General features: G+C 40.5%; 1 protein-coding gene across 7 annotated transcripts in view; it reads right to left on the bottom strand.

Moving 5' to 3' along the window:
- Positions 1–25,742, bottom strand: part of KIF13A (kinesin family member 13A) — a 190,482-nt gene that overhangs the window by 85,495 nt on the left and 79,245 nt on the right. For all 7 annotated transcript variants that reach the window (XM_075921170.1, XM_075921173.1, XM_075921174.1 and 4 more), the window contains 7 exons: positions 19,251–19,343; positions 18,457–18,637; positions 15,136–15,223; positions 12,144–12,278; positions 8,848–8,960; positions 2,387–2,498; positions 657–869 (listed from right to left, as the gene is read on the bottom strand). In XM_075921170.1, the coding sequence (XP_075777285.1) occupies positions 657–869; positions 2,387–2,498; positions 8,848–8,960; positions 12,144–12,278; positions 15,136–15,223; positions 18,457–18,637; positions 19,251–19,343 (935 nt within the window). The remainder of the gene's footprint in view (positions 1–656; positions 870–2,386; positions 2,499–8,847; positions 8,961–12,143; positions 12,279–15,135; positions 15,224–18,456; positions 18,638–19,250; positions 19,344–25,742) is intronic.

Genomic DNA, 25,742 nt, shown 5'->3' with positions numbered 1-25,742 from the left:
CACATTGGCAAGGCACTTAGTGCACAGTAGATCCACAGTTGCTACACTCTAGCACTATGTCTAGACTACATTTCTCTTTCTAAAGGATGTAAATTAGACATATTGAAATTGCAAATGAAGTCGGGATTTGAATTTCCTGTGCTTCATTTGCATAATCACATCACAGCATTTTTTCAAAAAATGCTATTTCGAAAGTGAAACTGCGGTCTAGATGTGGTTCTTTCGAAAAGAAAAGCCTTTTTTGAAAGATCCTCTAAACCTCATATTTTGAGGAGTCTCTATCCCACAATGCCTGTTACCACTCTGGTCATCTGTTTGAACACTACTGCCCTCCCCTTAGACCCGCCCTTTACATTGCATTGGAATTTTGAAAGTCCTCTTCCTTTTTGCTTAGGGACGCATGGTGTGCTCTCAATACATCTTTCCAGGTTACCATAACTGCTCCGTGCACCAGAACCCCCCTTACTTGGAGCCATGCTGTGTGTGCTTACACGGGGCTCATGAACAATCAGATATTGCAGTTTATTTCAAGAAACAAAATTAACAACATAATTAACATTGCAATCTCCCTTTCTATACTCTATTGTAAGAATTAAATTCCTAACAACACATTTCCTTATAGAACTCTAAATACACAAAGCTCCATATATCTTTACCTCAGCTTGTGAAAGCTGTTCTTTTAGTTTTTCCACTTCTTCGCGTAGTTCTCGAATCACTCTGGCATTTGGATCTTCATTTACTACTGCATGATTAACTATCCTTTTGGCTCTGTCTGCATATCTCAATGTAGAGAGAGTTTCTTCATAATTGTCAGCTGCTGGGCTAATTGTGGCTATCATGGCAGTTTGGCTGTTTCCTCCCAAATTGTCCTTTAAAGCATAATCATGACAAGTTTGAAGCACACAGGACAAGTTTAAAGCATACAGGACAGATTAAAAAGTACCCCATGCTCTTTGTAGTCATAATGTAATTCTAAAAAGAGATTTGAAATATGAATTACAACTATTTAAACACCAAAGTGCACTGGTTAATTTGAACCTGATCTAAAGCTTGAGTAATTTCTAGGTCTTGGTGTACTAGACATGATCCCACTACAGATTCAAGTGAATGAGGTACAGTAGGACATAAGATATCATTGCAGTCAGAGCAAAAACAGCACCAGAGCATCTATTACTAAATGGAAAGACGTTTATAGCAGCAACCACGCATCAGTTCAATAAAAATCAAGAGCTGGTGTTTGTACATAAGACATATCCTCTCATCCCACAACGCATCATGCTTACAGTTAGTCTACAACAAAGATTTTCAAAGGGTGGGATGTGCCCATCTAGTGAAGTGTGGACGAATGTTTAGGAGAGCCAAGGCAATGCTATTTTCTCCTGATAACCAACTTCCCCCTTGAGTTGGCTCAAGAAGGCAGGCTCAGCTGGCAACATATAGGAGATGTGAGTCTTTTTGCTTATTTCAGTCATGCAGAGGAACAGGAGTGGCAAGAACAATGATGTACTTCTGCCTGGGCTGGAAATGGATGTCGTCCCATCCCTTCCCAACTTACATGACAGATGTGGCTGTATTCCAATGGTTGCCCCATGATGACTTCATGTCCCTCCCCTCACAGCACTTAGTGCCAAAGTCAAACAGGCTGTCATTCTGAGTGTCAGCTAAGTATGGGGAGAGAGGAAGCACTGGAGGATTGCAGACGTAAGTTCAATAGTGAGGGGTGGGGCTTGCATTGTCCCGGAGCTGCATGAGGTGCCCCAAGTACTGTAGTAAGCTGTCCTTTGCCTGCAAGTTGCAGGCAGCCTCATTAGCCCAGGTCAGGGTAGTGTGGCTCCCTCCAGGTGATGGATCTGTCAACCATCGAACAGTGTAAAGAAGCCCAGACAAGGATCTCCAGGTCAGTGCTGCGATGAAAGGGTAGGATCTCCACCAACAGTAGGCAGCTGCATGTGCTCCAGAGAGTTATTCCCTGCCCATGACTGCAGCTGCCCTTCCATGTGCTTGTTCATGTGTTTGCCTAGCTCAGCCCGGCATCCACGGGGTCACTGCACACTTTTCTGGGTGCAACTCAGAACCCATTTCCCTGTGTATGACCGTAGTGCCTCTTGAAGGGCCCACTTGGTGCTCCCTCCCTTCCTTCACCCAGGGCAGCGATGGAGGCTTGCATGAGCCTCATATGGCAAAGCTTGGGACAGTCCTGAATGGTGGGACTCAGAGACAGAACACCACCTCCTTCCCCAAGTCACCTGCATGGGCCACCCAGAGTGTGGGAATGTTTTGTCTTGGCTGGGGGGAGAGGAGAACCCAAAATTGTAAGTCAAAAGGGAGGGGGTTCAGCTCAAAAAAGTCAAAAATTCCTATTGGATGAAATGAGACCATGTGTTACCTTGAGAAGCCAAGTGAGTACTGAATCTCTATAAGGTACAAACTTGTTTTTCCCCTTTCCTGCTGCTTGATCAGCAAGTGATGATATAACCAACCCCAGCGTTGAGAGTGACCTACGAAAATAGCAAAACAATAACAACTTTATATATACATTCCAAACAAGGTGATTTGATAAAATTCAGAAGAGGAGGAGGACTTCAAAGAGAACTAGACTTTGTGATTTGCAGTAATTCATATAGTTTCTAAGATGCCTGTTAAAGTAATCATATTTATCAACAGAGACCTGGATTCAGAGAGCAATTGAAGTGGATGCCTAGTATTCCATATTGTAACCTGATGAGACTACACCTAGAGTTTGGGACTCAGTTAAAATAGAATATTTTAAATACTTCAGGATGTGAGGTTACAGCATCTTATGTACCCTTCCTCAGAGGCTAAAGTCCAAAGGTAAAAGACCTTTTGCCTCAACACATTCATTAAGCACTGTTGATGGTGCTATAGATCAGAGTCAGAGACTGAAGCCAACACAACTGCATAAATGTATTTAGGATCAAGGCCTAAGTTATACTGACAAAACAGTTAAAGCACCAGGTTACAAGAAGTCAGGCATGTTTTAAAGCATAGATACCTACTAATCATCACATTCCTAATCTGCACAGAAATTCTTTAAAAAGCATCAACTAATTAATCCTAATTGGATTGAGAAACAGGTGGGAATAGTTGGTCCTTTATACATACTATTTATATTAACATATTTTAATATACATTTAGAGATATATTTTTACATTTGTTCATACACATTATGTATGTATGTATGTATAGGCAGCATCTTAACTATATGCTACAGCAGCGCAGTGGCACCAATTCAGCTATGCCACTGCAGCACTGTAAATGTAAGAACGCCCTTTGATACAGGGACATTGGTTCCTGGCACAGGGCCTATAGCAACGAGGCCTTGATCTGAACAGGGCCTTTGCTACTGCAATAAAAAGTAATAAACTGTCAAAAAGATATTTTAATGAAAGAGCTGAAGGAGTTCCAGCTGTTACAACTGAACTGGAAGGGATCTCAGAGGTCATCAAGTCCAGTCTCCTGACCTCATGGCAGGACCAAACACCGTCTAGATCATCCCAGATATATGTCTATCCAACCTGCTCTCAAATATCTCCAGAAATGGAGATTCCACAACCTCTCTAAGCAATCTATTCCAGTGTTTAACCACCCTGACAGTTAGGAATTTTTTCCTAATGTCCAACCTAAACCTGTCTTGCTGCAGTTTAAGCTCATTGTCCTATCGTCAGCGACCAAGGAGAACAATGTTCCCCCTTCCTCCCTGTGACACCCTTTTAGATACTTGAAAACCACTATCATGTCCCCTCTCAGACTTCTCTTTTCTAAACTAAACAAGCCCAATTCCTCATAGTTCATGTTTTCTAGACCTTTAATCATATTTGTTGCTCTTCTCTGGACCTTCTTCAATTTCTCCACAACATTCTTGAAATATGGTGCCCAAAACTGGACACAATACCCCAACTAAGGCCTAATTAGTGCAAAGTAGAGCAGAAGAATGACGACTTGTGTCTTGCTCACAACACTCCTGTTAATGCATCCCAGAATCATGTTTGCTTTTTTTGCAACAGTCTCACACTGTTGACTCATGACCGCTAGATCCCTTTCAGTAGTACTCCTTCATAAACAGATACTTCCCATTCCGTATGTGTGAAACTGATTGTTCCTTCCTAAGTGGAGCACTTTGCATTTCTCCTTATTAAACTCCATCCTATTTACTTCAGACCATTTTCTCCAGACTGTCCAGATCATTTTGAATTATGACTCTATCCTTCAAAGCAGTTGCAACCCTTCCCATTTTGATATCATCTGCGAATTTAATAAGGGTACTCTTGCTAGTGTTTCTCAACCAGTGGTACAATTACCCTTAAGGATACTCGAGAGAAGTCTCGGGAGTACATCAATACAACTGAATTTTTGTTTAAGTTTTACAGTGCTTTGTTATTTGTGAACTTTTTACACCCAAAAATTTCATTCCCCTCCCCCTGGCTACAATTAAGTTGTTTAAATAAATGTGCTGCAATGGTAGAAAAAAAATTGTGTGTCTGAAAACTGTAGGTACTGGGGGGTACTTTTTTTTTTTTTAAAAGGGGAGTACTTATATTTTGAAAAGGGGGCAATTTATAAAAAAAGGTTGAGAAACACTGCTCAATGCCATCATCTAAATCATTGATTAAGATATTGAACAGAACAGGTCCCAAAACAGACCTCTGCGGAACCCCACTGGTTATGCCCGTCCAGCATGATTGTGAACTGTTAATAACTACTCTCTGAGAATGGTTATCCAGCTATCTATGAACCCACCTTATAGTAGCCCCATTTAATTTGTATTTGCCTAGTTTATTGATAAAAAGGTCACGCATGACTGTACCAAATGCCTTACTGAAGTCTAGGTATACCACGTCCACCGCTTCTCCCTTATCCATTAGACTTGTTATCCTATCAAAGAAAACTATCAGATTGGTTTGACATGATTTGTTTTTTACAAATCCATTCTGGCTGTTACCTATCACCTTATTATCTTCCAGGTGTTTGCAGATGAATTCCTTAATTACCTGCTCCATTATCTTTCCTGGCACAGAAGTTAAACTGACTGGTCTGTAATTTCCTGGGTTGTTCTTATTGCCCTTTTTATAGATGAGCACTATGTTTTCCCTTTTCCATTCTTCTGGAATCTCTCCTGACTTCCATGATTTTTCAAAGGTGATAGAGGAGATATCTGAGCCTTTAGCTATCAGCTTCTTGAGTATTCTAGAATGCATTCCCATCAGGCTCTGTTGACTTGAAGACATTTAACTTTTCTAAGTAATTTTTGACTTGTTCTTTTTTTTATTTTAACTTCTAAACCTACCCCATTTCCACTAACTGAAATACAGGCAGTCCCCGGGTTACATGGATCCGACTTACATCGGATCCCTACTTACAAATGGGGTGAGGCAACCCTGTACTAGCTGCTTCCCCCCAGCAGACCAGGGAGACGCGAAGCTAGCCCCCCCCCCCGAGCAGACCAGGGAGACGCGGAGCGGCTTTTCTCAGCAGACACTTCAGCTTGAGAATAAAGGACTGAGGGAAGTGAGGTGTGGGGGAATAAAACTGAGCTCTGGAGAAATGTTTGGCTAGAGTTTCCCCTACAATATGTACCAGTTCCGACTTACATACAAATTCAACTTAAGAACAAACCTACAGTCCCTATCTTGTATGTAACCCGGGGACTGCCTGTATGAGTGGAAGCCTGGCTCAAATGTAGATGAAGGAAATAAGATGTAGGGAGGGGCATGTCAATTTATCCTTATGACCCACACATGCCAGGATGTGTGGTCATAGGAACAAATTGACACGCTCCTCCCTACATCTTATTTGTATGCATCTTATTTGCATATCAGTGTGTAAAATAGCTTTTTAATATACATGACCACATCATGCAGCACAAACAGGTATTTCAAACTTTCAAGTGGTGCATAAGTGAAAGATCATCAGCCTTTGCAGGACTGTCTGAGAACAGGGATTAATGGATCCCTAACCTCACTTCCAGAGGTTGTGAAAATGGCAAATACTGGAGTGCTGCACACTGCTCCAGAGCAAACTCCCAAGACAATTAAGGAGAACCAATAGTTGGCACTTAGGAGTGTGCTCTTGACTATCATCAGCTAGAGCAGGGCTACTCAGCATGTGGCCCACCTGTATTGCTGCTTCAGGAAAATGACTAACTAGGGAGTGTAGCCTAGTGGACAAACCACCAAACTAACTCACGAGCTCTGGTTCTATTCCCAGTTCTGCCGCTGATTGCTGGACAAGTCATTTCACCTGTGTAGCCCAGTTTCACCATTTGTAAAATGGGGCTGATAATAATGGCCTCTTTTATAAGAAGCTTTGAGATCTAGCAATGAAAATTGCTATGCAAGAGCCAGAAAATAAATACAATTAAATACAAACATTATTCTATACAGCTAATTGTTAACAAATGTAACCATAGCAAAATGAACATCCCTTAAAAATACAAATGAAGAAACGGTAACAAAAACGATTGTCTATATGTTATAAGGGAAGCATTATGAGAAATGACTGCAATAAAATAATTACACTATTGCAGTGGCTATTTTGCCTCATAAAACTCACAATGCACCAAAAATGTGTAATTACCTTCTCCTAATCCACATACTGCTGTCTGATATTGCTTATATAATGCCCTTTTAAAAAAAAAAACCACACACACACTACCACCACCCAATAAACAGGGACTGTTCAGAAAGAGTAAGTTTATATGGTAGCCTTATGCAGAACATATGAAAGAGTTGCTTCTATGGATTTCACATTTTCAATACCCCTTTTTCCTTATGCACGACTGGATTCACTTGTTATTGTGCAGTTGGAGGCCTGCACATTCCAAACAAGCGCCTGAGTCAGCAGCAGTAGAGGTGATGTTTGCTTGTCAGAGTGGAGAACACTGCACTGACAGTTTCAGCCAGTTTTCCTTCACACTTAATAACTAGAACCCAGCTATTGCTCCTAGTATTATGAAAGCTGCTCCAATTACAGTATTGTGGCTAATATTAATTTTGTTTCCAAAGGCTTGCTTAGTAGTTACAGCTATGATATAAGCAACTGCAGTTTTACTAAAAAGTGTGAAAACTTACAGACTGTTTAAGAAGTGCTTTAACTCTTGGTAGGCACTAAATCAATGGCTGACTTACTCTGTACCTCATATCATCTGTTTCCCACATTCCCACATACATTGCAAAAGGACTGTAGGGTATCGCTGCCCCATGATCAGTATGGGAGCCAGTACTCTACTGGGAGAGAAGCTGGCATATTCAGTTCTTCTGAGGATCTTTGCAAGAACCAATAAGGACAGTTATGGGTCAAGTCCCTTGAAAACCTTGATGGACTGGAAATAAGCAGTCACTCAGTACCCAGTGGAAGGGAGGCTGGAGAGGACCATTTTTTTTAAATATATATATTCATTCTATGGAGAGAGAGACAGAGACAGAGACAAAGAGACCGAATGAGAGAGAGACAGTGAAAGAGACAAAGACACCGAATGTTTGGATGACTGTAAACATGAATGACTTACTTTAGAATAGGGTAAATAGAAAAAAGAAAAGAAATGTGAAGTCTCAATGAGAGTACAATGTGTGCATCTCTTTAGAAGTTCTCTCTGCACAGGACTCCTGAGTCTAATACACTGATAGCAAGATCTAAGGCCTGGTCTACACTAAATGGAAAGACTGAAGTAAGATATGCAACTTCAGCTACATAAATTATGTAGCCGGAGTTGACGCATCTTAAATCCCCATCCATACAGCAGGAGGTCAACAGCAGCACACACACCCATCAGCTTTCTGGAGTACTGGCACCGATGAGGGTGCCCTGTGAGTTCGATTTAGCAGCCCTACATTACTCCCATTAAATCAAACCCTGGAATATCAGCCGTGGCAGCATCAATCTTCCATGTAGTGAAAGCATGCCGTAAGAATTAAAGTGCAAGTTAATTCAGGAGCTGATGAGGAGGCAGTGAATGCTGGACAAAGGATAAGCTGTGTGGCAGAGAGGGGAAGGTATGACTGGAGGAAAGTCTCTTTTATCCAGTGTTTGGTTTTATGCAGAAACAAACTTCAAATCAGTTCTTGCAGGTTTGCTTGGATGCCACAGAAGTCACCCACACAATTTTTGTTTAATACTGTTATACCAGAAGGTTCGCCCAGTTCTGTAAATGCATGAGTCAGACTTTTGTGCCTTTATTTATTTTCCTGCTCACTTTACAGAGAACCAATAAAGTTTTATGGAAATTTTTAAAATTGCTATTAAAAAAAGTGTTAGGTTTGGATGCTGCATTTTATCTAATTTTTCCCAAGGAAATTAGTATGTTTAAGACAATGGTGCTATAAGTATTTGTTTTTGTGGAATAGCACGGTAGTTATGGTAGCAAAATGTCCTATAAATTGTGTTTGCTTGAGTTACAGATGCCCCAAGGCAGCCTTAAACATACACACCTTCACTGTGACCTATTTTTCTTGAACAGTGAGTTATACTTTACCATACTTTTAGCACATGTTGGCACAAAGCCATCCAGTTTTCAACCTAATTTTTATGGTTTATATTCTTTTAATGATGAGATAGCTACATGTGTCTGAGGAAATGCATCACAAAGGTATATTCTTTCAGAAAGCAGTTGTCACTTTTTCCAAATATCTCACCTGAATCATATGAATCTGGTTCTCTATGTCAATGTATAATTTGGTGTTCAGCTCATAGTTGCTGAAAAAACATAATTAAACTGCTTGTTGACCAGAAGCATCACTTGACGTGATTCGTGACAAGTTATTTTAGGCAAGAAGGTGGTGAAACACCAACGGTAGATTAATTTTTACACCTCATATTTGGCAGTGTCCTTACTTGTTTATGTTGCTGCCTTCTTTCAGACGTTCCCCTGCAGCTCCTGTTTTAGACACTCTCTCACTACCAGCCAAATCCACCAGGCTGACTTTGCTGACCTTCTCTCCAGAATTCTAAAAGAATGAAACATAACAAATAGCCAACAAATGTGAATACAAAATGCTAAAGAACCAGATATACTAGTACTTAAATCCTGCTGTTTTATGAGCAGCAAATTATGAACAGTAATAAATGAGAGATGTAAGAGAGCCTGAAGAAAAAGTCATTCCCATAAGGTTTTTATTTTTTTTAAATAGTTACTCTCATATTACTTTATTCTCTAAGGGTTTCACCACTGTAACGCAATAGCATTAACTATGGTGTAAGTTCAATAACTCTATTGGCATAGTAAGCTATTAAAATGTTGCCAACACTAATGCAGCAAAAATCTTCTGTCTAGGATAAGTTTTAAACAGCTTGTTCATCTCTCATTTGGCTACTGGCTGCTTCCACGGTTTTTCTTTATACATTTAATCACAATCTGAATCATCATCTTTATTAGATGAGTCAAAGGCATCATCAAAGCATTTCAACTTAAAATTATCTGAGGATGGATTACCTGTCAGGTACCACTAAAAAAGTTTAAATTACAGTAAAGAGAGGGTATGTTTACACTGCAATCAGGGTATGTAAAACTAGCTTCAGTTTACTGTGAATATATTTGAGTGAGTACCCTGGGCCCAAGTCTGTGCTGCTGCAGCTTCACTGTTACTGGTAAAATAGCTTGAGTAAAGCTAGCTCAGATATAGCTACACATGCCACAATCACACTTCAAGCTTCAGTGTACTCGTACTCAAAGACAAAAGCCAAACCAAACCAAGAGAACACTCATGTGTTCTCTCTTCCCACACAAGTAATCACCACTAACGGGATCAAAGGAAAGGGTAATTCAGTATCATACAGGAAACTGTGTCCCTAGGTGACATTATAACTCTTACGGAAAAAGTGAAAAACTCCACCCTTTAGGGGTCAAGGCAGCTTAGGTTTTAAAATGGTAGGCTATTTGTATTTCATTATAAGAGCATAAGAACGGCCATACTGGGTCAGACTAAAGGTCCATCCAGCCCAGTACCCTGTCTGCCGACAGTGGCCAATGTCAGGTGTCCCAGAGGGAGTGAACTGAACAGGTACTGATCAAGTTCTCTCTCTCCTGCCATCCATCTCCACCCTCTGACAAACAAACAGAGACTAGAGACACCATTCCTTATCTATACTGGCTAATAACCATTAATGGACTTAACCTCCATGAATGTATCTAGTTCTCTTTTATCCCAGATTAAGCAGTGCTACTTATAGATGTATAACAGTATGCAACCTGATTGCTGACTTTCTTCAAGTTTCCTTTAAATTTATCACCCCTGAAATTCAAATCCCAGAGACCGGGTGGCTGAAAGGAGGAAAATGGCTGTGAGTCTCTCTTATTTCAAACAAGAATCCCACACGTATACTTATACCAGAACAAACAAAAAACAGGACTATGCAGCACTTTAAAAACTAACAAGATGGGTTTATTAGGTGATGAACTTTCGTGGGCTAGACCCACTTCCTCAGATCAAACTGGGGAAGAAAATTGGCATGACCATATATACCAAAGGGCTACAATAAAAAAAAGTGAACACATATGAAAAGGACAAATCAAATTTCAGAACAGGGGAAGGGGGAGGGAGGAGGTAAATGTCTGTGAGCTAATGATATTAGAGGTGATAATTGGGGAAGCTATCTTTGTAATGGGTACGATAATTAGCATCTTTGTTGAGACCTCAGCGTAAAGTGTCAAATTTAAGCATGAATGACAGTTCAGAGGATTCTCTTTCAAGTCTGGTGTTAAAATGTCTTTGAAGTCATTGAGACAATGCCCTTTCTGGTTGAAATGGCAAGAAACTGTTTTTTCTTTGTGATCCTGTCTAATATCTGTTTTGTGGGCATTGATTCTTTGGCAAAGTGTCTGAGGCCTTTGTCCAATGTACATAGCAGATGGACACTGTTGGCACATGATAGCATAAATCATATTTCTGGATGAGTAGGAATGTGTGTTCTTGATCTTATAACTCAATTGGTTAGGTCCAATAATGGTATCAGCAGAGTGAATATGTGGACAAAGCTGGCAATGGGGTTTGTTGCAAGGGAAAGTTCCAGGATTGGTATTAGTGTGGTATGTCCTGTGGTTGTTGATAAGAATCATCTTGAGGTTAGGTAGTTGTCTATAGGAGACTATGAGTCTGTCTCCCAGAGCCTCTAGGAGTTTAGTATCCTGTTCCAGTTGTACAGGTTGTAGTTTATTAATAATGTGTTGGATGGGTTTAAGTTGGGGGCTGTAGGTGATGACCAGTGGTGTTCTATTGTTGGTTTTCTTGGGTCTGTCTTGAAGTAGATGGTTTCTAGATATTCGTCTGGCTCTTTCAATTTGTTTTTTTATTTCTCTGGGTGGGTAATTGAGGTTTATAAATGCTTGGTAGAGATCCTGAAGTTTCTGGTCTCTGTCAGTGGGATTAGAGCAGATGCGGTTGTATCGAAGGGCTTGGCTATAGACGATGGATCGTATGGTGTGTTCTGGATGGGAGCTGGAGGCATGTAGGTAACTGTATGAGTTGGTGGGTTTTCTGTAGAGAGTGGTGTCTAATTTACCATTGGTGATTTGTACTGTGGTATCCAGAAAATGGATCTCTTGCGTAGAATGGTCCAGGCTGAGATTGATGGTGGGGTGTAGGTTGTTAAAATCTCTGCGGAATGTCTCTAGTGTTTCTTGGCCATGGGTCCAAATCATGAAGATGTCATCGATGCAGCGTAAGTAGAGAAGGGATAAAAGGGGACTGGAGCTGAGGAAACGTTGTTCTAAGTCAGCCATAAAGATGTTAGCATACTGTTATCCAGCTATGTAGAATCTCTTCTCAAACCCTATGCAACCAACACTCCCAGCTATCTCCGAGATACTACTGACTTCCTAAGAAAACTACAAAACATTGATAACCACCCCGATAACACCATCCTTTCTACCATAGATGTACAAGCTCTATACACCAACATCCCACATGAAGACGGATTACAAGCAATTAGAAACACTATCCCAGAGGACACCACTGCCAATCTGACAGCAGACCCATGTAACTTTGTTCTCACCCACAATTATTTCCAATTTGAGGACAACTTATACCTCCAGATCAGAAGCACAGTCATGGGTACCAACATGGCCCCACAGTACTGTTTTTTGTTTCAGCTAGACTAGACTAATACAGCTACATTTCTATTACTATACTTACACCAGACTGCAAGTCATAAAGTGTCTGAGTTACAACAATATTGAATACAGCATGAGATCGGCTGCTTTCCTCATTCATGTTGGTTGCAGCAACTGTTCGAGATTTGTTTCCCTCTGACATCAGGGACTCAATATCCTGGAGCATAACAAATAGTAAAAAGGGATGTTAAGATAAAAAGAGGGTGAAATTGTTCTTCCCACTAAGCAAAATTCTCATTAATATAGAAAAGATGAGGACCTCCTCCATACATTTGAGATGTATAGGGTACAAATAGTGTATAACTTGACTGGCTGAAGCTATTCTCATTACCAAATGTTAAGTTTGTATGTAAGCCCAGTTCTGACCCACAAGCTACAATCTCTACTCATCTGTGTCTGAAAACAAGCAGACAATATCCACATTACAAGTCATATTTGTTCAATGCCAGTAATTAGGTCAACAGAAAACCATTTAGACACACAAACACAACGTGTTTCTTCAGTGAGCTGCACTAATACTATACTATCTTCACTTAATTGGCTTAAAAGGTTACCTCACTTAGAGAATGTACCTTTCTACATGTATAAAACCAAAGGCAATTATGTTGAGTTCAAAGCACATGCTTGCTGACTCTCCTGAGTCAACACACATGGAGCCATTGTGAAAATTCACACTAGCACACACTCAACACAGCGGGGCTAAACTCAAAATAAGCTACACAACTTAAGCTACGCAATTAGTGTAGCTCAAGTCAAAATAGCTTATTTTGAAATTGGGCACATCTAAATAGTACTTATTTCAAAATAGATCACTCTTCCTCCGACTTCCCTTATTCCTCATACAATGAAGTTTACAGAAGTCAGAGTAAGCAGCCCGTTATTTTGCATTTATTTTAAAAATAACAAGCATGCTGTGTAGAAGCGCAATATGTTATTTTAGAATAACATCCATTATTTCGAAATAATGCTGCTGTGTAGATGTACCCTATCTTTAAACACAATGAGTAGTCCTATGGCACCTCAAAGTACATATACACAGCACCCTTACCTTGAAATAAGCTACACAATTTGTGCTATGCAAATTGCATAGGTTATTTCAATATTATTTCAAATAGGGTGGGATTCCAAAATGTCCCTTATCCCTTGTACAATGAGGCTCACAGGGACATCAGACTAGCGAGCCCATTATATATTTTGCTATAACAGGCTTGCTCTTAAGATGCAGAATAGCTATTTACCTATGTAGACATAGCAAAACCCACTTGTTCAGATGAGCTTCAGATGATAATTCATGAAAAATGGAACCACAGAAACTGATCTGTCAATGACTGAAAGAAATTGCTTCTTTCATTTACTTGAATTTTCATATTCTATTCAACACATACAGGCAGTCCCCGAGTTACGCGGATCCGACTTATGTCGGATCCGCAGTTACGAACGGGGCCGTCTCCCTGGTCTCCAGCAGACCAGGGAGAAGAAACAAAGCGGCGGAGCACACGGGCAGCGGACAGCCCAGACGTGTCTGGGCTGTCCGCTGCCCGCGTGTTCCGCGACTTTGCTCTCCGTCCCCCTGGTCTGCAGACCAGGGAGAGGGGGAGCAAAGCAGAGCAAAGCCATGGAGCCCGAGGGCAGCAGGACAGCCACGGCGCATCTGGGCTGTCCCGCTGCCCCTGTGCTCCGCAGCTTTGCTCCAGACGCCTGTGGTACAGCAGCTGGGGCGCTGCCGGTTGGTCCCGTAGCACCGCTCTGGGCACTACTGGACCAACCCGGCAGCACCCCAGCTGCTCTGCCCCAGGCGTCCTGATTCAGCCACTGCTGTCCAGTAGCGTTGAGGAGCGGCGGCACTTCTGGACCAACCCAGCAGCACCCCAGCTGCTCTGCCCCAGGCGTCCCCAAGTCAGCCGCTGCTGAAACTGACCAGCGGCTGACTACAGGAAGCCCCTGCCCCGGGCTTCCTGGAATCAGCCGCTGATCAGTTTCAGCAGCAGCTGACTTGGGGATGCCTGGGGTTCTTAAGTTGAATCTGTATGTAAGTCAGAACTGGCATCCAGATTCAGCCGCTGTTGAAACTGACCAGTTTCAGCAGCGGCTGAATCTGGACGCCAGTTCTGACTTACATATAGATTCAACTTAAGAACAAACCTACAGTCCCTATCTTGTACGTAACCCGGGGACTGCCTGTACTAGCTAAGTGAACAAGAAGGTAGTTTTCATTGCGCAATCTGCCTCAGAAGTATACAAGTCTCTGAAAAAAATAGTCTTTCCTCATTTAGAAGTACATGAAAAATATGAATAAAGATTATTGACTATTTTAAAATATTTAAATAGGTTTTTTATTCAATGTCCTTTATAAAGAAAGCTCCATACAGTTTGTACATCATTTCTTTAAGTTTTACCTTTTATTGTTTTTTCTAAAACCTACAAACAAAATTTTCAAACGAGTCAGAACTACAAAAAGTCTGGTGGTACCTTAAAGACTAATAAGTCTCATAATAAAATTGTTAATCTTTAAGATGCCACTCCTTGTTACTTTTGCTGAAACAGACTAACACAGCTACCTCTGGAACCTGTCAAAAGAGTCACACTAACTCAAGCGGGCTCTTCTGCAGCCATGATAAACTCTAATACAACTAATATGCACAATACAAGAAGACTGTAACAAGTGGGTAGAAAAAGTAATAAAGAAATATTGGCAAATTTAACACACTGGCTATATATTCTTTGTAATCTCCAAAAACAAAGCCTGACACTGCTACCATGGAAGTCAACAGAATTTTTTCCATGGACTTCAATGGAAAAAAAAAAGATCCGGGCAAAAGCTTTTAATTTAAATAAATAGTTCTAAGTCTTCAGATATTTTTGTGCCTGTCAATAAAGGAAGCCACATATTAGAGTATGTAAATCATCTCAAAGAACCAAAACATCTAAGTAGATACTGATTTACATAGTACAAAATTCTTTGTCACCCCATTTCAGAAATTTTACTTATTTATTTGTTATCAGTTTATATTTACCTCAAAGTTAGTAACAGCCAGCTGAGACAAGCCATCTACATAGGGTCCCAATACTTTGTGCTCTCGAACCTTAAGGGACTGCCGACTCCTTAGGAAAAAAGCAAGGTGTAACTCAAAACCTGCCAATGGCAAATCTATTATTATGAACTTTATTGGTTAAAAAAGAAATCAGTGAAAGTAATTGTTTGAAGTGCCAGTACATCAGCCATAGAACTTAGGATATTTCTACACTTGCCCCCTACTTCGAAGTAGGGAAGCAAATGAAGCATACCAAAGTTGCAAATCAAGCCCGGGATTTAAATATCCCACGCTTGATTTGCATGTTCCCGGCCGGTCGCCAGGCTCCTGTTTCACTGCTGCGTGCAGTTACGCTGGGCTAGTGAATTTCTAAAATGGCAACCGGCCGGCAACATGCAAATCAAACGTGGGATATTTAAATCCCGGGCTTGATTTGCAACTTCGGTATGCTTCATTTGCCTCCCTACTTCGAAATAGGGGGCAAGTGTAGACATACCCTTAGAGATACATCTTTAAAATTTTGTTTAATTGTTTTTTAGATGGTTCAAGTAATAGCAAAACCAACTTCCAGTTAAACTCTGGCTTTATTTTGCTTATTTCTATTGTTAATCTACCAATCAGGTTTTAATCATTATAATGTAACTTTTTTAAAATCCACACTGACATTTTCCGTAACTCTAAACAAGATGTTACAGACTTCAGCCATGGGGGGACTGAGACTACAGCTGGAAATTTAGACCTGCGGGGGGGTGCCACGCTGGAGCTCAGGGTTTCAGCCCCATGCACTGCTCCTGGTCACACACACACAGGGGCACCAGGACTTGGGGCTTCAGCCTTGCAACACCGTTCCCAGATTCTACCCCTCAGGGGATGCCAGGGGACCCCAAGGCCCTACTCTCAGTTTCAGCCAGGGAAGTGGGGAACACTGGGGCATGTGATTTTAGCTATGGTGAGAGCACTGAGGCTCAAACAGGCACTACTCTCATAGGAGTTCCAAGACATGGCATGGGCCCCAATGCCCTCAGAGCCTCTCTCCCCCTCTTCACTCTACAGCTTAGTGGTCACCAACCAGTAGATCGGGATCTACCAGTAGATCTTGGAGCCTCTGACAGGTGATCCTGACTGGTCTGGCTGGGAGGTTATCAAGTGCCAGCACTTCAGCTGCCCCTCCGCACACTGCCCTGCTGCACCTGCCCAGACCCTCAGAGCTGCCTTCTGGGAGCCTCTGCTTGTTGCACAGGTTGGGGGAGACAGAGGCCAGGGGTGCTGATGTCACTCTGACCCTCTCCTCTGTATCCCATCTTCTCAGAATGAGGAGGGTGGGGCTTTGGCAAAGGGGTGAGGCATGGGTATTTGGGTTTGAGGTAGATCCTGAACTGACTTAAATTCAAAAAGTGATCATGTGCTTTAAAATGTTGGAGACCACTGCTATAGCTCAAGCTATGAGCCCCAGGGCCAAAGCAGTACAGTATTTGCTGTTTTGTTTTTTGACTCTGCTTCTGCCTGATTACTACCAGTTTCATGTGGCGTCCAGTTGACAGGTAAGGCCATAACTCTCATGTTCATATCTTTGAGATTCTACTGTACTTTCCTTCTTATGCTGCTTGGGAACACATTATGCATTAAATAAGACACTTAATTATCCGCATTCTCAGAAGTCAGGACAGCACTGATTTATATTTACAAGGTTATTTTTGGAACCATAAGAGATTTTTAATGCAGATACTGACAGTTTAAGTCTCTTATAGTTGACAGAGTAAACTTCACATTTGACATTGAACAATATGACTGGACGCCACGTGAAACTGTTTTCATTTGTTTTTCACGTCTAATTCTACACAAACACTGAAGGATAATGCTCTAAATAAAGCATCCTTACTTTGTTTTTAGTTTTTGCATAATTATTCATTCTTTTAAATACAGCAAAATAGGAGAGAAATTCAAGGATCATCCCTGAAATCCAGTTATGTGAGATGGCTGAATAGACATGTAATTTGTAACGTATAGTAAGTGCTTATATTAGTTTATATCCAGTTTTTAGAGACACATTTTTTTGTTTTGTTTTGAGGAGTACAACGGGGGGGGGGGGGGGGGGGAGAGAGAGAAATCATTTAACAAGTTTTAGGCCTAATCCCATATTCCTATCACAAGCAAAACTCCTAGTGAAATAATTAGCAGTACAAGATGTGTAATGATGGAAGCAGGATTGAGCCACCTTTTCACTTGTAAGGCTTCCACAAGCTGCTAAGAGAAATTGTGGGTTAAATCATTCTAGAAAATAATGACGTTAGCTAGTATATCAGGAATTGCCATATAACATACAGCCACAAATAAGGAAGAATCAAGTTGCCCTAATATATAGATGATTTTGATATGCCTTTTAGTTTTCTGTATTTCTCCCACCTCTTACAATCATATTTATCCTGCTTAGTGTTCTCAATTCTTTAAAATGAATCTATATTTCCTAAAAAGAAAATACTTCCCTATAAAAACATCTGTCTTTTAAAATTTACAAAATCTGAGAAAGTTGCTGGCATTCAAGGGTTACACTTCTGAAACGACAACTTTAAATAGATTTATCCCTTCTTCCCCATGGTAAAGGCCCAGTCAGACTCTTTTAGCCAAAAGACTTACTTGAATGGGAGACAGATCCTATGATTTAAAAAAATAAACAAAATATATGATACAATTTAACTCAAGCAGCATTTTTCCCTATCCTAAGCTGATGTGTATAGAGATGCTGTGCATTGTTCAACAGCTATATTAAGCTGATCCAAAAGTGACTGGATATCTACAGTTAAAGAAGTGACTAGTTAAAAGATTCTATTTTAAAGTCACCATCTTCAAATAGATACAAGTAAGAGTATGTCTACACTGAAAACACAACAACACAGCTGCAGCATTTCACTGTATGCATACAGAAGGTATTATCCATTGGCATAGGTAATCTACCTCCCAAAGAGATGGTAGGTAAATTTACAGAAGAATTATTCTGACAATTTAGCGTTGTTTACACAGGGACCCAGACTGACCTAACTACATTGCTCAGGGGGTGTGAAAAATCCACACTTCTGATTGGCTGTGTTATGTCAAGCTAGTTTTCTATTATAGGCTAGACCTAAGTCAACTGTTACAACATGTTCACACTTTACAAACTTGGAATTATTTAAGAACTGTTCACTTTAGCATTTTGAGCATGTGATCCTTCCTGAACAAGTTTCATACAAAAGCTTCTTAAAACCCTTCCCAAAGTGATTAGTTCTAAGTTGCAGTTTCAACTAATATTAAAAAAACCCTCCTTACCCTTTAGGATCTAACAGATCTCTGACCTTCTCATTATAGATTTCCATATAGGATACTTCAACTTTAAAGGTCTGAGATTCATTTTCTTCTACAGAAATTCTCTGAAATAAAGCACAACACAGCCGTGGAATCAGGCCCAGCTGCTCTGCATTGCCCATCATTGAGAAGGATTTTCCAGAACCTAGAGAAAATGAAAGGGGAAGAGAAATGGAGTATTTAAAAGCAATTTCTCAGACATTCACACAATGTATGTTTTCCTCTCCCTTTTATTCTTCAACAAGCACCTAAGAGAACAATGTGACTTGGAGGACACCAAGCAGTTAGCACGTTCATATGAGTACAAAAGGAAAAAGGATAGGTAAATCAATACAGGAATCTTTCTAAAAATCTGCACCACTACCACAATGGTTATTCATTAGTATCCTTCGTTGTTAGTCTCACCTGACTCACAAAAGAATGAATTTCCCATGCAATCCTAGTCAATGGCTCCTGCAAGTAGAATCTAAACTTACATTATTTAAAGCTGTGTAAGGAAAATTGCACTGTCACTGGCCTTTCGAAAAAACATTCTGTGTTTAAATAGAGGATGACTAATATCCAAAGCTGTCAATTAATTAATTAAACAGAAAATATGCTGTCCAAAATAATGGCGATTGAACGATTTTTGTTATTTTCGCAGTTTTCCCACACACTCACTTTAGTTAGATTCTCTTTTTAGTTATGTTTTCATTTCCCCCACACTCACAAAGAAGCCTTCTCCACTCTTTCCTCAGATCAACAGAAGACCCTCTCACCTGTCTGTCCATAGGCAAAAATACAAGCATTGTATCCCTGAAAGGCCTTTTCAAGAATTCCTTCTCCAAGGCACTTAAACACCACTTCTTGTCCTAAAATAAACAAAAACAAAACAGCAAATTGCAAAGAAACACTGCAGTTTATTTAAAGTAAAGGAACAGGAGTCTCTTTTCTTAACTGACACGGAATCTAAATGGAAATGTTTGCTCTTCTGAGAGCATTGCTAAGAAAGAAAAATATCATTAACACACAAAAATAAAAAAAAAGATTTGAAGCCTGCTTGCTTATGGCACACAAACTATATTTAAGCATTTTAAAAAGTTGCTCAGTTTTCATATGCGCTGAGCACCTTACATTTAACGTTAGTGAAAACTACAGGTATCTAACATCTCTGAAAAAATCAAAACTTAAATCTGTGCCTAAAAAAAGAACCTAAGTGGCTAAATTTTAAGGGAACCAAGTGTGAAAGTATTAGTCAGCATTCGTTCTTGAATTAGAAAAATGCACACGGAATGACAACTATTGCAACACAACTACTTTAATATGTTACATCTCCTAGTTTAAAGAATACTGTACTAAAGGTTGTTCCAGATATTGCACTCTTGCAATCTGGTTCTCAAGTTTCAATAAAAGCAAGTTATTTTTCTTCCCAAGTCAAGATGGCATCTTGAGCAAAACAAAACAACTGAGATTCTGTCTAGGGACAATATTCATATTATTGGGTTGTATGGCTTAGATAGGCTGGAGTGTATGCTAAGCTTTTTTTCCCCCTGATAAGCATATAAGTTCAAAATCTAGATTCAGAGACCCAATGTGGAAATCCTTTGTTGTGTGCATCAGTCATAGAAGACTTTAAGTATGCTTTAGGCATTATAAACCAAGATATGAAAGTAGTGGATGTCATCTGAAAGTTCAGACTCTGAATCACCAACAAGGAAAGTATGTTGTGCATTTTGAGCTCTAGTCTCTGAAGTGAGCCATCTATATCTACTCCAAAAGTAGGCAGTGCTGAGTTAAGGGTAAGTTTGTATACGCTGCGGGAGTGGGGTGGGGAGATTTTAACCTTTGAACACTGCATAGTGATTTTGTAGGATATTTTATGGTCATTGTTGCTTAACTCTTATTTAAAGTTTTGAGTTGTTTAAACACTGAATTGCAACTAGCCAAACTTTTCCTTGGCTTAACTTAAACAACAAATCGTCTGGTAGCACTTTCTAGACTAACAAAACATGTAGATGGTATCATGAGCTTTCATGGGCACAGCCCACTTCTTCAGATGACTGCTCATCTGAAGAAATGAGCTGTGCCTATGAAAGCTCATGATATCATTTACATGTTTTATCTATAAAGTGCTACCAAACCATTTGTTTTTAAAGATTATCTTGTACAGACCCCCCCAAAGTTTCTTTTCCTTGGCTTAGTGGGTATGCTGATGAATCACAGTCTCATAGGACTGGAAGAGACCTCAAGAAGTCATCTAGTCCAATGTCCTGTACTCATAGAAGAATTAATATCAGATCATTCCTGATAGGCTTTTGTCTAACCTGTTCTTTAAAATCTCCAATGATGGAGATTCCACAGCCTCCTTAGGCAATTTATTCCAGTGCTTAAGTAGCCTGACAGTTAGGAAGCTTTTCCTAATATCCAGCCTAAATCTCCCTTGCTGCAATTTAAGCCCATTGCTTTTTGTCCTATCCTCAGAGAACAAAGGAGTTTTTCTCTCTCCGCCCCTTTAAGTACTTGGAAACCATGATCACATCCTTTTCTAGTCTTCTCTTTTCCAGACTAAACTAAGCCAGTTTTTTAATCTTCCCCTGCTGATCACATTTTCTAGACCTTTAATCGTTATTGTTGCGCTTCTCTCGACTTTCACCAATTTAGCCACATCTTTCCTGAAATGTGATACCCAGAATTGGAAATAATATTCCAGATGATGCCTAATCAGCACAAGGTAGAATTAGTTCTCGTATCTTGCTTACGACACTCCTGCTAATACCTCCCAGAAAAATGTTTTTGCTTTTTTGTTGACTCATTTAGTCTGTGATCCATCATGACCCCCAGATACCTTTGCTCAGTACTCTTTACTAGGCAGTCATTTCTCATTTTGTACGTGTGCAAGTGATTTTTCCTTCTTAAATGCAGTACTTTGCATTTGTCCTTGTTGTCTTTCATCCTATTTACCTCAGACCACTTACCTGATTATCATTTTGGATATCATCCTGACCTCCCCATAGCACTTGCAACCCCTTCCATCTTGGTATCACCTGCAAATTTTATAAGTGTACCCTTATGCCATTATCTGAATTACTGATATAGATATTGACCAGAACTAGACACAGAACTCATCTTTGTGTGACCCCATTTGTCATGCCCTCCCAACATGACTGTGAAGCACTGATAACTACTCTCTGGGAATGTTTTTTCAACTAGCTTTGCACCCATCTTATAGTACCTCCCATGGAGGTTGCATTTCCCTAGTTTGTTAATGAGAAGGTAATGCAAGATCAGTATCAAAAGCTTTACTAAAGTCAAGATATACAACATCTACCACTTCCCCCTCCCACGCACAAGGCTTGTTACCCTGTCAAAGAAAGCTAGCAGGTTTGTTTGACACGGTTTGTTCTTGACCTGCTGAGTTCAAGTGCTCTCAGCAGCAATGACCATAAAATACTCTACAAAATCATTATGCAGAGTATAAAAGCTTGAAAACAGCCTCAATACCGCTCCCACCCCCCATGCTTAACTCAGCACTAATTATACAGAAGGGGGAGAGAACCTATGTGCTTTTCAGCAATAGATCTAATTACCTCAAGATAAAAATATAAATTTTAAATAATACAAGGTGATGAATGTGGCATATAATATGTATCTCTAACTGCTAAGCAGACTCTTGTGAATTTCGTAACTCAAATATGTCAAATGATACAAGGATATAGACAACTGCTGCAGTCTGGAATACAGTATTTTTGAAATTTCTAAGCAACACAAATGTTTTGTTACCTCACTTAACTATATTGATACTTTCACTCATTTATATCATACTGAAACTATTCTCTATAACTTGAAATTAGCCTTGTTTACCAGCACTTTATGACCCAACTTAGAACAATCAGCAACTTCCTTTATTACAGTGTAAGATTTCTTTACCACAAATCTGCCAGATAACTAAAAATGTTAGTCACTTGATGCCTCAGAAACAATTTTGCTGAAATATGAACTTCTCATATTTTTACTGCTAGTGTAATGCAGATGAGAACAGGATCTCTGTGGCTTAAGAGTTTGTTTCCTTCTGCAGGGTTTTTTCTTTGGAGGGGGGGGGGGGGGAGATGAAGTCTAACTTTCTACAACATTACAATAATCTACACAGTAAGTAATTGGGATGTCCTTCTTATACATGATGGTGATAAGCACTATAGAAAACACTAAGACAGTTATCATGGATATTTGGGTGAAAAATATGTAGTCTCAATTAGAGGATCTAAGAGTGCATAAACTTGCTTCTTCAACCAACTCCTGATGGCATAATCCAGCATTATCAAAGCACTTATTTCACAAGGAACTCCTTGCTTTTCTGCCAGATAAAACTGCAAAGTTTAATGGTGAATGAGGATGAATATATATATTTCAAAGAGAATAAAATTATAATTTAATATAGAACTTATGAGATAGCAAAACAGAAAAATCCAAAATAAAAGGAACATTAATTGCACCAACTGCAGCCGGTGGATGGGAGAGGAGGGGAGGAAGGAAAAAAAGGGGGAGGGGAGAGAGAAAGGTTGGAAATAAAGAAGCATAAAATGGACTGTATAAGTGATGGACATAATCTGGCCCACAGAATGTTTATTACTAAATGACAAGGCAGAAATAGAAAATAACAGAGTCTAACAATAGCAGTTGAGTTTTTACAGAGCTTGCAATCAGAAAAACATTTAATTTTGAATTCAACACCACTTGTCCAGAGTGGCATTTTTACAGTCACTTTTTAGAGCAGACCCACTCTAACAAACACATATAAGACTACTGTTTATTCTATACAAACTGTTAAGGGATACGATGAAACTTACTTTTAAAAAGAATTCATGCAAAAAATTAAATTTCTATTATGTGGAAATTTTTCGCTAATCCAGTGATATTCTTGATGGTAACCATATGGAAGCCAGGAAATTCAGAGGTATGGCTCCCACAGAGTCTTTCCTTTTCCATTAGGTTTGTATTTTCACTGACGTTTTTTGTTAAGTAGTCACAAAATCTATGAGAATTATGCAAATTAGGGATGTGAAAGGTTAACTAGTAAGCATCACTCTTAACCAGTGATGCTTGCCGGTTCATCAGGTGGGGACTGGAGCAGCTACCTGCCTGTCATGGGGTCTGCCACAGTCTCAAGGGGGCCCCCTGCAGACAGGGGCAGTTGTGGCAGGGAGTGGGGGGGATTACCCCCCTTAATTAGTTAACCGGTTAAATATGAACTAAACTTCGCATTTAACCAGTTAGCCAATTACATGACATTTTACATCTCTAATGCAAAATGCAAAGCATTGATGATTATCCAATGCAAATGCAGAGCCTTTGTTAGGGTGTGTCTAGACTACATGCCTCCGTCGACGGAGGCATGTAGATTAGCCAGATCGGCAGAGGGAAATGAAGCCGCGATTAAAATAATCGCGGCTTCATTTAAATTTAAGTGGCTGCCCCGCTCTGCCGATCAGCTGTTTGTCGGCAGATCGGGGCAGTCTGGACGCGACGCGCCGACAAAGAAGCCTTTCTTGATCGGCACAGGTATGCCTCGTGAAACCAGGTTTACCTGTGACGATCACGAAAGGCTTCTTTGTCGGCGCGTCGCGTCCAGACTGCCCCGATCTGCCGACAAACAGCTGATCGGCAGAGCAGGGCAGCCATTTGAATTTAAATGAAGCCGCGATTATTTTAATCGCGGCTTCATTTCCCTCTGCCGATCTGGCTAATCTACATGCCTCCGTCGACGGAGGCATGTAGTTTAGACGTACCCCTACATACCACTATATACTGTATTTGTTGAATAATCCCATGTCCACTGTTGATTTACCCTTTAATCTGACAGATTTGGGAGCAAAATAGAGGTTTTCCAGGTCCTGGCATTATATGCAAGGCCCTAATCACAGCTCCTCTGTAAAATAAAGCAAGTGAAAGTACAGGCTTCTCTACACGAATACTTAGCTTGCGGCAAGATGGGGTGTAAATCTACCTTGCACTAGTCTGCTGTGCTCTAAGCACTGCTGTGGATCCATCTGCTGAAAACTGAGGCCACATTAACACTACGAGATGGTCAAATCTATTAAGGGTGATATCTGATCACCTGATTTTGCAAAGTCAAATGTCTGTGCTGCTACTGCAGGGAAGAATTCAATGTAGTTTGAAGTAGGAAGCCTGCCATTGACTTTGAGAGCAATGCACTGTGGGTAGCTATCCCAGTGGCAATGCTGCTTTGCATTCTGGGTTATGCTCCCGGTGCATGGTAGGACCAAAACTGTGCTGTGGATGGTTATTGGTTCAGGTCGGCAGCTTCCCATAATGTGCTCATCTACTCCCTTCCCCCCTTGCTTCAGATCCATAGGAAATAATCTTCTCTCACCCTTTTAGGCCCTAGTTGCTCATGCAGACAGCACAGCAGCTGACTGGTGGACCCATATAGTGCTGAAGATATGGGACGATCAGCAGTGGAAGCAAAACTTCCGAATATGCAAAGCCACTTTCATGGAACTTTGCGAATTGCTTTCCCCCTGCCCAGAAGCATAGAGTGGGTCTCATTTGGGTGTTTCTGACAGTGGAGAACGGTATGGCAATTACCATGTGGGAGTTTGCTATGCCAGATAGCTACCAGTCAGACGGGAATCAATTCAAAGCAGGCAAATCTACAGGGGAGCTGCTGTTATACAAGTATCAGAGGGGTAGCCGTGTTAGTCTGAATCTGCAAAAGCGGTGACGAGTCCTGTGGCACCTGTAGACTAACCGAAGTGTTGGAGCATAAGCTTTCGTGGGCAAAGACCCCCTTAGCCAGATGCATGCATCTGACAAAGTGGGTCTTTGACCACAAAAGCTTATGATCCAACACTGCTGTTATACAAGTAGCCAAAGCAATTCTGCAATGGAGGGTAGGGACTCTGGGAAATGTGGATGCCGTGGGGTTGTGCCTAACAGCGTTCGGGTGATACATGGAATGCACATCCCCATTGTGACACACTACCACCTTGCAAGGAGTACATAAACCACAAGCAGTATTTTCGATGGTGCTGTAGGTGCTGATAGATCACAAGGGCTGTTTCACCAACATCAACATGGGATGGTCGAGAAAGATTCATGACACACATCTTTAGGAACTCCTGCCTCTTCAGAAAACTGCAAGCTAGAACTTTTTTCCCAGTCCAGAAAATTAGAATCAGAAATATGCAAATGCCAATAGTGAGCCTTCAAAACCAAGAATATTCCTTGCTCCTGTGGCTCATGAAGTCATACAT

Source organism: Pelodiscus sinensis, chromosome 2 (genome assembly GCF_049634645.1).
Source record: "Pelodiscus sinensis isolate JC-2024 chromosome 2, ASM4963464v1, whole genome shotgun sequence".
In the NCBI taxonomy this organism is placed as follows: Eukaryota; Metazoa; Chordata; order Testudines; family Trionychidae; genus Pelodiscus; species Pelodiscus sinensis.
This window is presented reverse-complemented; position numbering and strand designations above follow the sequence as displayed.